Source organism: Neofelis nebulosa, chromosome 5 (genome assembly GCF_028018385.1).
Source record: "Neofelis nebulosa isolate mNeoNeb1 chromosome 5, mNeoNeb1.pri, whole genome shotgun sequence".
Lineage (NCBI taxonomy): Eukaryota > Metazoa > Chordata > Mammalia > Carnivora > Felidae > Neofelis > Neofelis nebulosa.
This window is the reverse complement of record NC_080786.1, coordinates 11,403,177-11,417,835: the sequence shown is the minus strand read 5'-3', so window position 1 is coordinate 11,417,835 and position 14,659 is coordinate 11,403,177. Positions and strand designations below refer to the sequence as shown.

Here is a 14,659-nt window from a genome sequence, read left to right as displayed (position 1 = left end):
TTAACCTCTCACATAACAGCAGGAGTATATTTGATTCAGGAATAGAAAAGACTTGTAAGAATTAGAGCACTTGCTTTGGATGACTGTTTTTGGTTTGTTTTGTTGTTTTGTTTTTTATCCCAAGTTGTTACTTACTTTCACGAGGGTGGGGGGAAAGAACCTTTCATGAAAAAATACGGAATGCTTCAGGAATATGCGTGTCATTCGCACAGGAGTTATGCTAATCTTCTCCGTGTTGTTCCAGTTTTAGTACATGTGCTGCAAGCACTTGGATGACATACTAAACTTGACTGTTTGGATATTAACTAGGTTTTTAAATACCAATAACCAGTGAAACTTCCTCGTGTAAATATTAACTTTAAAAGTCTTCTTTTCATTATTTATTATAAGTCTAATTATAACTCATACAGATTTGTATTAATAAAGCACATTCTTTTGTGGTGGTGGTTTTGTGTTTTTTTTAACTAGCCTTGCAATTGAGAACGTATGAGTCTGTTCTTTCAGTTTTGGGTGGGATTTTTTGGTTGTTTTCAAAAATGTAATCTTCACAAGTCTGTTATTTTGGGGTTTTGGTAATTAGAAGATGGATTCTGATAATGCAGGCTTGTCTTATACTGAAGTCCTGTAGATCTGAATTGTAAGTGGACATTGTCATTTTCAGGGCAAGAAATTCACATTTTCTAAGAAAAGGTTGCCAGAATGAGGCCTTTTGGTTATCTCCTTTGTTTTGTTTTGTTTTGTTTCGTTTCCTTTCGTTTCATTTCGTTTCATTTGTATTTAAGTAAAACAGAAGGGCACCTGGATTTGAAAGCTTCTTACTGGAGATATTTTGCCCTGTAATCAGCTCCAGGAATGGGTAGCCTTCTCATTCACATTTAGCTTTAGAATTTACCTTGATAATTTTTAGAAAACCTTGCATCACCCACACAAGAATACCTGAGGATTGTACATTTTCGTTCTCAAAGAATTAAATTGGTTTAACATTCTCCCAACATTTTCCCTGAGTGTTTTAATGAAGCAAGGCAAATGATGAACTAGTCTAACCAGTATTTTCTATCTTCAGGCAGGTAAAGTGAGGAAACATGTAACTGAACAAGAAAAAACTGAAGAGGGATTAGGTCCTAATATAAAAAGCATTGTCACCATGTTGATGCTGATGCTATTGATGATGTTTGCAGTCCACTGTACTTGGGTCACAAGCAATGCCTACTCCAGTCCCAGTGTGGTCCTTGCCTCTTATAATCATGATGGGTAAGAAAGTAACTTGGCTACAAAAGGATTTTATACCTACTCTTTTTTTTTTTTTCTGTCTCAAAAGATAGAATGATGTTTGTGAGGCTCTGCATTTGAATCTACCACGGTTTTCTTTCAAACCCCACCCCCGCCCCCCCTGCAACCCCGTACACCCTTCCACCCCAGCTTCTGCTTCACTTGGGTACTTAGACTTACAGAGTACCAGGCCCCTACTAAACCAGAATCTGCTCTTTTTTTTTTAAGATAGCCAGGTGATTTGTGTGCATATCTAGCTCTTCATGGCCATTTCCCGTCCTCTTGTTGAGGCTTTTAAAATATGAGATTGTTTAATGGTTCAGCGCCTCAAGATTTTAGATTACCCTCTTCGCATTTAAGGTCTTATTTACAAGAATATTGTGATTCTTTTCAGCACGAGGAATATCTTAGATGATTTTAGAGAAGCTTATTTTTGGCTAAGGCAAAATACAGATGAACATGCCCGAGTGATGTCTTGGTGGGATTATGGCTATCAGATAGCTGGAATGGCTAATAGAACTACTTTGGTGGATAACAACACCTGGAATAACAGCCACATAGCACTGGTAAGAATTTGATAAAAGATCAAAAATTCCAAATCCTTAGCAGTCAGGCTTCACTTGTGATTAAGTAGAGGATGTGGGTAAAAGTATTCTTTCCTGAATTCTCAAAATAACTCTTCACACATTTATTGAACAAAGCGAATTCCAGGTATGCTTATATATTTTGTTTTTAAGAATGGTATTTACTTGGGGTGCCTGGCTGCCTCAGTCTGTAGAGCAAGCGACTCTTGATCTCAGGGTCATGAGGTCAAGCCCCACGCTGGGCATGGAGCCTACTTAAAAATTTTTTAAAAAATGAAAATGAAATGGTATTTATCTAAGTTTCATTCAGAATTGTAGGCTGAATTATTTGCAAGGATGTAAAGCCAAAGGTACTGCATTTTATGGGCATGTAAATTATGTCCATTCAAATAGGTAATTTGCATAAATTAAGGTAATCCCCTCTCGGTTCTCTAAAGATTTTAAATAGATAATGGATGTTAACCAAATGAGTTCTATTTGTATTAGCATTGTAGCTAATCATTGGACATCCGGTAGACTGAGAAGGATATATTTGTACCAGCTAGATCGCTGGTCCTCCCTGGTCTCGCACTTCTGAGAAACTGTATTTCTATTAAGCTTGCCTGCTTTTATATTAAAATATTAATTTCATGAAACTTAACTATTAGAACATGTATTCAGATTTTGACATTCCTGCTGTAATTGGTTAAGTGAGGTGCTTATAAATCTTGGTAAATTTGTTGAATTCATAGCAGATCATTTCTTTAAAAAGAATTCCATGTAAATCAATGTACATTCCATCCAATGTACATTTTTATTTTTAAGTGTATTGTGGGACTAAATATATACATTCTCATTTTTTATTCTATAGGTAGGAAAAGCTATGTCTTCAAATGAAACAGCAGCCTACAAAATCATGAGGAGTCTGGATGTAGATTATGTTTTGGTTATTTTTGGAGGAGTTATTGGCTATTCTGGTGATGACATCAACAAGTTTCTCTGGATGGTTAGGATAGCTGAAGGGGAACATCCAAAAGACATTCGGGTAAGAAACTAGATCATTGCCTATGTGTGAAAGACAGCTTCCAGTGTCCCAAGTAACTTTCTTATCATGCTAATTGTATAATATTTGTTTTTGTCATCTTATGCCCCAAATTCGTCCCTCACTCTTACTTTACTATTTATTAAAAATGTACTATGAGCATTTTTCCAGGTTTAAAACTTTTGAAATTCACCCCTGGTACTTCTATTCTCCCCTACAAAACAGTCCTTTCTTAAAACTCTTGCTTTTTACTCTGTCACAGCCTCTCACTTCTGCCCCTTTTTTCCACTTCCATTGCTTCCACTCTGATACTAACCCTTATGATTGTAAACCTGAAATAGGATGGTAACCTTGAAATTGCTGTCTTTGCCTTAATCTTGCTTCGTCTCCCTATCTAACATGACATTGATCATGTCACTTTCCAGCTTAAAAGCCTTCAGTAGACTAAGGGCCTTGAAATCAGAGAGACATGAGTTGCAACGAAAACCCTGCACTGTCAGCTTGGTGCTATGGACAGCTTATTTTTGGCCAGTCAGCATTACATGCTTGAAGCGCTAGGTCTCATTCTCGGTTCTGGTGTTATAATGCTGATTAAGGTAGCCTAAGATTATCACTGATGGGGAGACCGGGAGTAGTTAATTTGTGGTGCCCTTAAGAAAATTTTGTGGTAACGTGGATGAAGCTCAGCCTAGTGGTTGGTATGAAATAATCTCTGTAATGAAGCAGTGGTATAAGATCCAAACTCCTTAGCTGGGAATGTAAACCCCTTAATACTTCAGTTTCCTGTGCTGGCCTCTTACCCTCTGCCGACTTTTTCCATCTCTCAATCTACTCTAGCCCATGAAATTTGCCTTGTGGTTTCTTTCTTTGACTTATGTTATACCTGTACTTATATACTCTTCTCTTTCTTGAATACTTTCCCCACCACATTTGTGCCCACTTTCCAGAAGCCCTTCTCTGGTGCATCTGGGTATTTATTCATCGTCAAATCACATGCAGCCTGTTCTTTTAGTAGATTTAAGCTGTATCTCCCTCTCAGTTGTGAGCTCATAGAGGATTGGCACCCATCATTGTGGTTTACATGATGAAGGGACAAAAGATGAGAGTAAGATTCACCAGTGACCCAGAATAAAAGAACGTTTCGAGGGGCGCCTGGGTGGCTCAGTCGGTTAAGCGGCCGACTTCAGCTCAGGTCACGATCTCGCGGTCCGTGAGTTCGAGCCCCGCGTCGGGCTCTGGCCTGATGGCTCAGAGCCCGGAGCCTGCTTCCGATTCTGTGTCTCCCTCTCTCTCTGCCCTTCCCCCCGTTCATGCTCTGTCTCTCTCTGTCTCAAAAATAAATAAAACGTTAAAAAAAAAAAAAAAAAAAAAGAACGTTTCGGGAAAATGTATGTATATGTGTCAAATGACAGGGACAAAGTAAAGTGCTCGATTTTCTGTTCAAATGTAAATGCTATGATGTTTTCCCTTCAATATGATTTTAAAACATTACTTCATTGTATTAATCTTAATTTTCCCGGTGCATGATTTTCATATGTGGATTTGCTTTTTAACAGTGTTAAAATTGTGACATATGATAGCTCCAGTTTCCATGCTTTTTAAATTTAGTGTTTTTGAAATTTGAGAATAGTTAATACATTCACATTGTTCAAAAAATAAAATATAAAGAGATACACAGTAAAAACTTAACCCCTCCTCCAAGAAAAGCAAAAGTCCATGGTAATCACTTATTATTTTCTTGTGATTCTTATTCAAACAGGTAAGTAGTACCAAAATACATATCTTGTTTTTGCTCTTTTCACTTCGTAGTGTATCTTGGAGATCTTCCCATATTAGAATATGGAGAGCCTCCTCCATTCCTTTATTGCATATTTGCACAGTGTGCTTTGTTGTGTGTGCGCACCATGATTCCTTTAACCTTTCCCTACTGGTGGACATTTAGGTTTTTTCCAGGTTATGTTAAATTTATAAATTAATCTTCTAATACCATGTTTTTTTCAGATGTAACTAAATACAGCTTTTTGAAGATATTTCAAAAGCTGCCTCTATAAGGGGAAATAAAGGGGGAAACTGGTAGCTTTGAATCTGTTATACTGAACTGACAGAAATTTAATTTCTTTCTTCTAGGAAAGTGACTATTTTACCCCACAAGGAGAATTCCGTGTAGACAAAGCAGGATCCCCCACGTTGTTGAATTGTCTTATGTATAAAATGTCGTACTACAGATTTGGAGAAATGCAGGTTGGTTATATCAGTTCTTACATAATCTTCTTCAAAGGAATAGTTTTAAAGTAGTCTTGTTTGTCTCTAGAAAACAGGATAATGAATGTTACAATTGTGCTGTGAAGAAAAATGTGCTTATCTATAGATTCCGTCTCCCCACCCCTTAAATTTAGATTTCTGAAACTATGAAAAGTTAGGGAGAGAATTTTTTAGAACAAAGATTTCTTTCCAACATATTAACACTAGGCTCAGATCCCACCTTTGCTTGCCATCTCACCTTTTGACCTCGTGCCTTTGGAAGACGTTGTTCTACAGAGAAGTCTTCTAGGTAGGAAACAGTGTGATCTTGAGTAGGTTACTTTGCTGCTGGGTGGGGAATAGCCTGAAGTTAAAGAGTTTAGTTACATAGTCACTTCAGATACTAGTTCTATCCCTGTTCTGTTATCATAGCTAGTTAGGACTATCTGGGTGAGAGTTTCCTAGGATATTAGAATGATGTGGGTACAAAAGCTTAAGGGTCCATAAAATGAGTGAATGTGCAAAGAAACATGGTGGCCAAAAGAAAACACTGGACCTCCTGCCATAGTACCTCAGTTTCAGATTCCGCTCTGGCTGGACAAGTCACATTCCCTGGACTCATTTTTTTTCCTCGTGTGTATAATGGGAGTTGGACTGATGACTTGATTTCTGAGGTCTTTTATAGCTCTTAGATTGCATGACTGCAATGCCAAGTTACGTCTTCATACTGAGATTTCAGTGAATACTGCCCGATTTCATATTGCTTTCTGATAAGCTGATGCTAGAAGGCAGAGGAAAAATTGCTTGTCGAACTTTATCCAAATACCAGGAGTCAAGATAATTATTAGAATTATTAGAATTATTGGGGCGCCTGGGTGGCGCAGTCGGTTAAGCGTCCGACTTCAGCCAGGTCACGATCTCGCGGTCCGTGAGTTCGAGCCCCGCGTCGGGCTCTGGGCTGATGGCTCGGAGCCTGGAGCCTGTTTCCGATTCTGTGTCTCCCTCTCTCTCTGCCCCTCCCCCGCTCATGCTCTGTCTCTCTCTGTCCCAAAAATAAATAAAAAATGTTGAAAAAAAAAAAAAAAAAAGAATTATTAGAATTATTCTATAGGTGGCTTTTGTTTTTCCATTCTCCTGGTTGTTTTTTCGTTTTTGAAGTACAGTTGGCAACACAGTGTTACGTTCGTCTCAGGGGTACAACGTAGTGATTCCGCAAGTTTAGTTGTTACACCCACCAGTGTAGCTGCCGTCTGCATACAGGGCTATTACCCAGCACCAGTGAGGATATTCTGTATATTCTGTAGGTGGCTTTGAGAAAATAGACAGTTTTACTACTGGATTTAGGGCTTTGTTTATGTTTTGATTTTTTTTTATTGAGGGCAACTGCTTGGTCTCTACACTCACATAAGAACGACCACTTAAGTCATGATAACTGGCTCCTTAAGAGAATGGGTCAAAGATTAGTTTCTCTGGTCATTAAGGATAGCACTAAAGGACTTTTCTTTCGTTTTGGGGGGCTATCCTTTAAATTATTAGCAGTTTTAAGCCATGTTTCTACCATGTGCTCGTTCTGATGCGTTCCATAGTCAAGAAGAGTAAGTGCTTAAGATAGGAGGATAACTCTTCCATCGTGTAGATCTGCAAGAACAAGTTATTCCCTTATTAGAGTTTGTTTTGTTTTAAAGTTGAATTTGCGCATGCTCTGTGTGAACATAAACTTAGTCTGAGAATTTCTTAAAATCTTCTCCCCTCCCCCCATTTTTTCCTCTTTTCATTCCTCATAAATCCTCCCGTGGTTTGGCTTTTCTAACTTCCTTTATAGTTCCCACTTTCTGGATGTAGTATCGCTGCTTACTTGTGCATTTATTTAACAAATAACACTGGGGAGATAAAGCCACCCTCTGAATAAGATAAAGTCATCATGCAGCTTACATCCTGGTGGAGGACACAGGTAACTTTAAAAATAAATCAAACATTTTAGCAGTGAATGCTAGTAGAGTAAAAGATAAGGAAATAATGGAGGAGACTTCTCAACCACCAATTTCAAGAAAATATTTCCCTGAATAGATGGTGTTGGGCTGAGACCAAATGATAGAAAGGAATCAGCCTAGCGGAAGAGCTGAATGAAGAACTTGCAGGCTGAGAGAATCGACTCGTGCAAGGCCCTGAAACAAAAGAAGTCCCTTCTGTGTGTTTCTCTGTAAACCTATCAAAAGGGCTTTGATGGATCTCATTTGGCTGTTTTGGGTTTTTTAATGCCCGCAGGCTGCTCATCTACTCTAAGGGTGCAGTGCAATTCTAATTCTGCTGTATTTCATTTCTCTCTTCCTGAGTTCTTCCTATCTAGTTAGCAACATATGAGAAATGTTACAAGATACTACTCTGATTCTGGTTTCCTAGTTTAAAGGGAGAGAGTTTCACTCATTAGAACATTTACATCTGAATGTTTTCTAATATGGTTAACATCCCATACTAATGTCACTTTTGCAGCTGGATTTTCGTACACCCCCAGGTTTTGATCGAACACGTAACGCTGAGATTGGAAACAAGGACATTAAATTCAAACATTTGGAGGAAGCCTTTACATCAGAACACTGGCTTGTGAGGATATATAAAGTGAAAGCACCTGATAACAGGGAGACACTAGACCACAAACCTCGAGTCACCAACATTTTCCCAAAACAGAAGTATTTGTCAAAGAAGGTGGGTGCCGAGGGAAGTCATTACTGAAAAACAATTACTAAAAATTCCTGGTAAAGTTTAATTTGCTAGATCTCTGTAGACTATGGCTTATCTACAAAGTAAGTATCAAGCTAGCCTCCTAAGGCCGTTCCTTTCAAACTGAGCACTTGAGATATCTCAAGCAGCAGCCTCTTTTGGATAGCATAGTGGTTATTAGTAAACTGAGGTGAGGTTTTCCAGAGGCACTCTGGCTTTTAGTTTGGGTGATTCCAGTTAGTAAGACTTATTTGAAAGTAAGATAGATCTGTGGCCATCACTTTCTAAGCTTTTATGAAAGTAAAAATGCCAAATACCCAAGTACAGTTGCAATTGGTTTATCTTTTGGTCAAAGCTAATTTATATTGCATTTTCATGTTCCATTCTTCATAACGTTGTTGTTCATTGACTAAAAACTAAGTTTGAATTGGTCAAGTGCTGAATTTTTGAAAAAATCATTTCTCTTAAGATAATTATTTTTAAATGTAATGATCATGACAAAATTGTAGACCGGAATTACGATGATGAGACTATTACAGTCCCTTTGTAAGCAATATTTAGTAAGATATGAAGTATTTTATTGAAGGTCATTATTGCTCACTTAAGCCAAATAGATGTAATCTTAGCTCTAAAAGGCACTAAAAATGACTATTTACATAGGTTGCTCTCTATGGGAGACGCGAAATAATGAGCCGGTCAAGTAAAATATTGAGGTTGCATTTTAAGGGACTATGCTTATAATAGTAATTATTGGACCCATTTCAGTCGTAAGTCTTGAAAGATGCTTAGGTTCAGTTTACATTGTTCAGAATTTTTTTTTAAATCATTAGAACAGTTGTCTTTCCCTTTGCATTACTTAAAATGTATTCAGAGTCGATTATTTCAGTGTGTGCTATGAAAGTGCTGAATATTAGCTGTATGATATATAAATAAGAGCTTTTTAAATCAGTACTTTCTGTCCGATATAGGTAACTATATCTAGACTGATATATTTAAATGAGGAGCTGACATGCAATGTGTTAGTCATACCACATTCACTCAACAGTCTTTTTGTACATCACATGACAAATGATCTGGTTTTTTATAGTCATGTGGCAGGAGAAACTGGTGAGTCACATCAATGCAGAAGTCAAAGCAAATGGTGCTCGTCTCAAGGCAGTTACTCCCGAGACCTCTAAGCCCAGTTAAGGCCTACCCTTTCTGAGAAACAAGGCCACTGAAATTGCTGTCTAGCTGATGATAGTGGGTTTTCTGAATCTGACCTTCCTTCTCTTCCCATCATTTCCCCCAAATCAGCAAATGAATGGATCAATAAAAATTGTCTGCCTTGTGTGCCCAAAACATATATTCTAGTAGCCAACAACATGGATTTTGAATTTGGGGTTGCCATGGCTTTATGTTCTGTTTTATACTGCGCTAGAGGAATATTTGCTTTCCTCTCTTAAGTCTCCAGCCTCTTCTAACCCAGTGCTTTAAATTACCTGTTTGAAAAAATTAGCACTTTTTTTCAGTATCAGTGGATATGTCAGAGTGGAGACCCATGTGTCTTCATGATTTATCTTCTAAATTTTTTGCAATGAGTTCTACCACCACATTTGTGTAGTGATTTGTTTCTTACACCAGAAAACATCTGCTGAAAGTATTTTAGTGGGATCCTGAGGTGTTTAGAAGAACGTTATTTTTTAAAGATCTGTGAAACTCAAGGAGTGTTAGAGCTTTTTTTTCCCCTTGGTGTTTGGTTTTCACTTTTTAAATTATTTTTCCGCCTGAATTGGGAGGATGTGCCAAGTAATTCTATTTCTCTTTCATCTTTGTAGATGGGTACAATCACTCTCATTTTACACATACCAAAACTAAGTTAATTTGATTTCTGACACACAGCTAATTCTTGGAGGCTACACCAGGAGTAGCATTAACATTTCCCGATGCCTTAGTCTAGTGTTATATTCGGTCATGCCTGGAAATGTGAGTAATTCTTACAGCTAGGCATTTGGTGTGTTGAGAGGAGAGGGAGGGGCTCATTTACCTGGTGGTGAGGAATGTATGCTGTGCATTTGAGGAATGTTCTGGGTGGTGCTTTCATCTGAAAGCTAGGAACCTAGTCCAACTTATCTTGGATCTCTCTGCATCCTTAGCATAGAACTGTTATTAGTGTTCATCGATTGTTCAAGGAGGCAGCCAAGAGAAGAACTCTTAAGGGCTCATTAAGACAGTCTTTGTCACAGTGCTGTCAACCATGTGTGTATATATTATTCTGGGAGAAACCTGCACTAATACCACATGTTCTGTTTTCTTTTTTAGACTACAAAAAGGAAGCGTGGCTACATTAAAAATAAACTAGTTTTTAAGAAAGGCAAGAAACTATCTAAGAAGACTGTTTAAATGCACTGTTCGGGTTCCTAACTTGAAGCAGTTGTCCTTGTGAGAACCGGTCTTTGCCTTTAGCTCATGTCATGTTTCACAGCAGAGGGTACAGAACCATCACTGGTCCAGATTAATGTACAAAATTTTCTGGCGATGCCTGATTTAAAAACTAAAATTGGCTTATTGAGAACAGCTATTTTCTATTTGTAATGTGAAGCAAGACAGAGCACTGCTGTAAATGTCTAACAGCAGGTTTTTTTTATTGGTACATATTATCCTTCAAATCTGAGAATTTGGACTAATTGCACCAAAGAACCCTCTAATTTGGTCCCTGGCACATGCATACTTGTCAATGTTTTTATTTTTTACGAGACCTACATTTTCTCTGAATTACCCAAATAGCAATATGTAAAATACAAATGACAAAATGTGATGTGATTCTCTTGAACCAGTAAACTAGTACAGGTCTGAGAAAGAGGTATTAGAAAAGTAATTATACTTCCTTGAGCTATATTTATTTTCATGTTTCTCCAGTGCAAAGAATGTTTCATCAAATGTACATTTTCTGTTGCTTACTATTTGCTCTAAGAAGCTGCTGTTTCAAAGATGGACCTCTGAGTAACTAATTGATGCAAATAGTTTTTTATGTTGACACATTATTGCTGCTGTTAGCAGTTGTTTTCACCAGGTACTTACAGAGCAGATCTCATGCATTGTTCATTCAAGGGCTAGATTTATATCCTTCGGAAGGCATGGCAACCGCACAGGAGGTTTCCTACCGGGATCGGGTTTGGTATCACTGAGATGAGCACTATGTTTACATGCAAAAGATTAAGGGGGAAAAAACCCTTAAAGTGGACAGGTATCCAGAGTTCCTTTTCTGTGACTCTTCAAAATGACAAAGGATTTGTAAACTTTGCCTGGATTTCTCTTATTTTCTAATAGTTTCGCCTTTCACAATGATTTTATCTTCTGCTCCATGTTTTTTTTTTTTTTTTAATTCCTGAAGCATTTGATGAAACACTCTTTAATGCTATATGCATTTTCTTACTTTTATTAAAAATGTGACAATTGTCAAAAAATGCACTAAAGTATAAATGGAGATTGAATATGTTCATTTTCCAGCTTATAGGCAACTTTATATAGACTTGAAAATTTTCTCCAGTTGTTTAGTAAAAGTGAAAGAGAAAGGGTTTTTCCTGCCACAGGATATAACTTTTTTTTATATAAACAAGCATAACTTACCACTGCTTTTGGTGGAAAAGTGCAGAATAGTATGTACCTTTTATGAAGAAAAGTGTAATTTACAATATTCAGTGAGAATGTTACTGCTGATTTTCTTTTCCAAAGTGTAGAATATACTTTGATTTATAGAATTCATTTTTGACCCAGATGATGGTTCTTTTACAGACCAATAAAATGGCTGAACATTTTCACAAAGTGTAACTAAATCTGGATTTCTGATACCTTGTCATTTGGGGGATTTTATTTTACTTTGTTGCTTTAAAATTCAATGCAGAGAAGTTGTTGACTGTAGGGGAAATAAAGTTAATTCAAATTTTGTGTTAAGTGTTGTCTTTTACACAAATTTTCTTTTTGAAAGGAGTTACAGAGTTCCGAACATATAATTCCTTCCTTGTTCACTTCTACAAAGGTTTCAGAGAATATGCGTACAGTAGTCCCCCCTCCTTGTTTGTGGTTTTGCTTCCCTCAGTTTGTGTCCCGAGGCCAACTGTGATCCAGAAGCAGATGAGCCTCCTTATGATGCGTCTTCAGAAGGTCACTAGTAGCCTAACATGCCTCACAATACCTGCGTCATTCACCTCACTTCATCTCACGTAGGTATTTTATTCTCTCACATCAGCACAAGAAGGGTGAGTACGGTACAATAAGATGTTTTGAGAGGGGGAGAGAGAGAGAGAGAGAGAGACCACATTCCCATAAATTTTTATTACGTAATTTATAATTTTATTGATAGTCGCTGTGCCTAATTTGTAAACGAAACTTCATTATAGGTATGTATGTGTAGGAGAAAACAGTTCTAGAGGGTCGGGTACTGTCCGCATGGTTAGGCATCCACTGGGGGTCTTGGAACGTATTCCCCCACAGATGGCGGGGGGAGGGCGTTGTAGAAAAAAAAGTCCTAGATTAGTTGGGTCTAGACCTACTATTTTATTTTTCCTTCTTTCTGCTTCAGAATTCAAATCAGATTTTGACTTTTTACGAGTGAAGGGGGGAACATACCTAGCCAAGTAGGAACTTCATCTCCATTTCAAGGAGTCTAGATCTTACTTACGCAGTCTTCGTTGTAGAATTTTCTCAGTAAGAGCAAGAATGATGATCTTCTACCCGTCTCACTTTTAGGGAACACCATTTCGGCTCAGTGGTTCAGTAAAACACCATACTGTAACCCCATTTGTGGTTTCATTACAGCACTAAGTGAAATTGTAGTAGTTTAAATACATTGGAATATTCGATAATTGGCTCAAAACAGCCTTTAGATCTCTGAATTCATGTGTGATCACTAACACCAGATATCACAGAGGGAGGTATTAAAGATCATAGCCTTGAAGTTTTAGGCCATAAAACAGTGTTTGTTCCACATTTTAGAATCGAACAAAGCTGAGTGCTTTCGGGTATAAATAAGGCAGTGGGGCAGCAAATCCAAAGATAAAAATTCAGTTTTCAGACATAACATTATTACCTACCCAAGTGTGCATTTGTAGTTTTACTTCATTTGAGTCCCTAAGCCATGAGCCAGAGGCCAGAGGACCTGAGAGTATAAAAGCATCTTCCAGAGCATTAGTACAGGACCATAAGATGAAAGATGCCTTTTTTTGTTTATTTGTGGCAAAAAAAAACTTAACTAAATTTACCATCTTACATCTGTACATTTTTAAATGTACAGTTCGGTACTTTGAGTACATTGTTGTGCAACCACTCTCCAGAATTGTCTTCATCTTGCTGGAACTGCTGCTGCTTGATGTGGGTTTTGTCAGACATCCACCTTGCGGCGTGTAATCCACAATTAAGGTAGGTGGAGTAGTGGATAAATGGAGAGCTCAACAGTAGCCTGCAATTGACATGGTAGGAAACGGAGACAGAGCGTCCCTAAAGAAATCCGTCAAAGTTTCTTGTAAAGTAAATTTTTTTGTAATGGTGAAATGTAACAGAGAAGAACGCGAAACTGTATCCTTTAGTGAATTACCACAGAACAAGCAACTCTGTAACTACAACCCAGGTCAAGAGAACAGAACGATGCCAGAACTCCAGAGCAGAAGTTTCCTCATGCCCTTAGCCAGACACTGGCCTGTCCCACTTAGCCTCCAAAAGGTAAACACTCTCCTAGCTTTCACAGTAATTACTGATTTCTGCTTCTAATACTTAAGTATTTCTCAAACTGCACCTACAGTTTGAACAATGTAGATGGAATCATTTTTTTTTTAATATTCGTCTTTTCCTCAGTTGGTATAAAATTTATCCAGAATGTTGCATGCATGCAACTGCATTGCTTTCATTGACAAAATAGTATTGTGTGTGTGTCCGTTCCTTTACCTTCACACCACCTCACATCTTATTGGTGGGTATTTATGTTGTTTCCAATTTAAGGAGATTACAAATAATGCTATAGGAATATCCTTTTGCATCTTTCTTAGACCTTCCATACATACGTATTTGGTGAGTATTTACCTAATGAAGTAGAATTGCTAAAGAGGATATGAAAATTCTTGTAATTCTTACATCCTAATCCGTCAGTCTTTTTAATTATCCCTTTCTGGTGGATGAATAACGGTTTCTCATTTTGTTTAATTTGCCTTTGTAGGAGGAGGTTGGCCATTTGGAAATCTTTTTATGTAGGTTTTGGTTCTAGTCCATTTTTCTCTTGGTTTTTCTTCTCATGTAGTATTAGTAGTAGTTCTTTATATATCTTGTATATAGACCCTTCATTTGTGTTGCAGACCACCTAGGAATTCATTATTTTAACGTAGTCTTATTTTTCAGTCTTTTGGGTGCCTGTAGCTTTCTATGCCCTGTTTAAAAAATCTTCTGAGATAGTCTCTTGTGTTCTTTTCCAGAAAGTTTGTTTTATATTTAACTTTGTAGTCTGTCTGCAATTCATTTGTCACGTACAGTGTGGATTGTTTTGAGATGCTTTTTGTTTTGCATACGTACACCTAGTTTTCTACCATTTATTGGGGAAAAACATCCTTTTCCTACACCTCTGCAGTACTCCAATGCAGTAAGTCAGGTGTCCATTTGAGTCTGTTTCCGGACTCTATGTTATATTAGAGTTCTTAACCTTTCTTTGTTTGTTGTCTTAATGTAGCCTTAAGATCATTAAGATACAGTAAAGCAAGTCCCCCTCCCTTCTCAACCTTGTTCTTTAATCTTCTCTTAGCTGTTTATGGCCTTTTGCTTTTTTATATAAATTTTGGAACCAGGTTGTTAAGTAACACCAAAA

At 37.6% G+C, this 14,659-nt stretch overlaps 1 protein-coding gene and 1 pseudogene across 1 annotated transcript in view; one reads left to right on the top strand and one right to left on the bottom strand.

The window, feature by feature from the left end:
• STT3B (STT3 oligosaccharyltransferase complex catalytic subunit B) overlaps nt 1–11,766 on the top strand; it is a 107,518-nt gene extending 95,752 nt beyond the window's left edge. The window contains exons 11-16 of the mRNA XM_058729643.1: nt 1,064–1,251; nt 1,664–1,835; nt 2,704–2,877; nt 5,002–5,115; nt 7,606–7,818; nt 10,135–11,766. Of these exons, the coding sequence (XP_058585626.1) occupies nt 1,064–1,251; nt 1,664–1,835; nt 2,704–2,877; nt 5,002–5,115; nt 7,606–7,818; nt 10,135–10,215 (942 nt within the window). The 3' untranslated portion in view covers nt 10,216–11,766. The remainder of the gene's footprint in view (nt 1–1,063; nt 1,252–1,663; nt 1,836–2,703; nt 2,878–5,001; nt 5,116–7,605; nt 7,819–10,134) is intronic.
• LOC131513263 (U6 spliceosomal RNA) lies at nt 170–268 on the bottom strand (annotated as a pseudogene).
• Nucleotides 11,767–14,659: the final 2,893 nt, after the last annotated feature.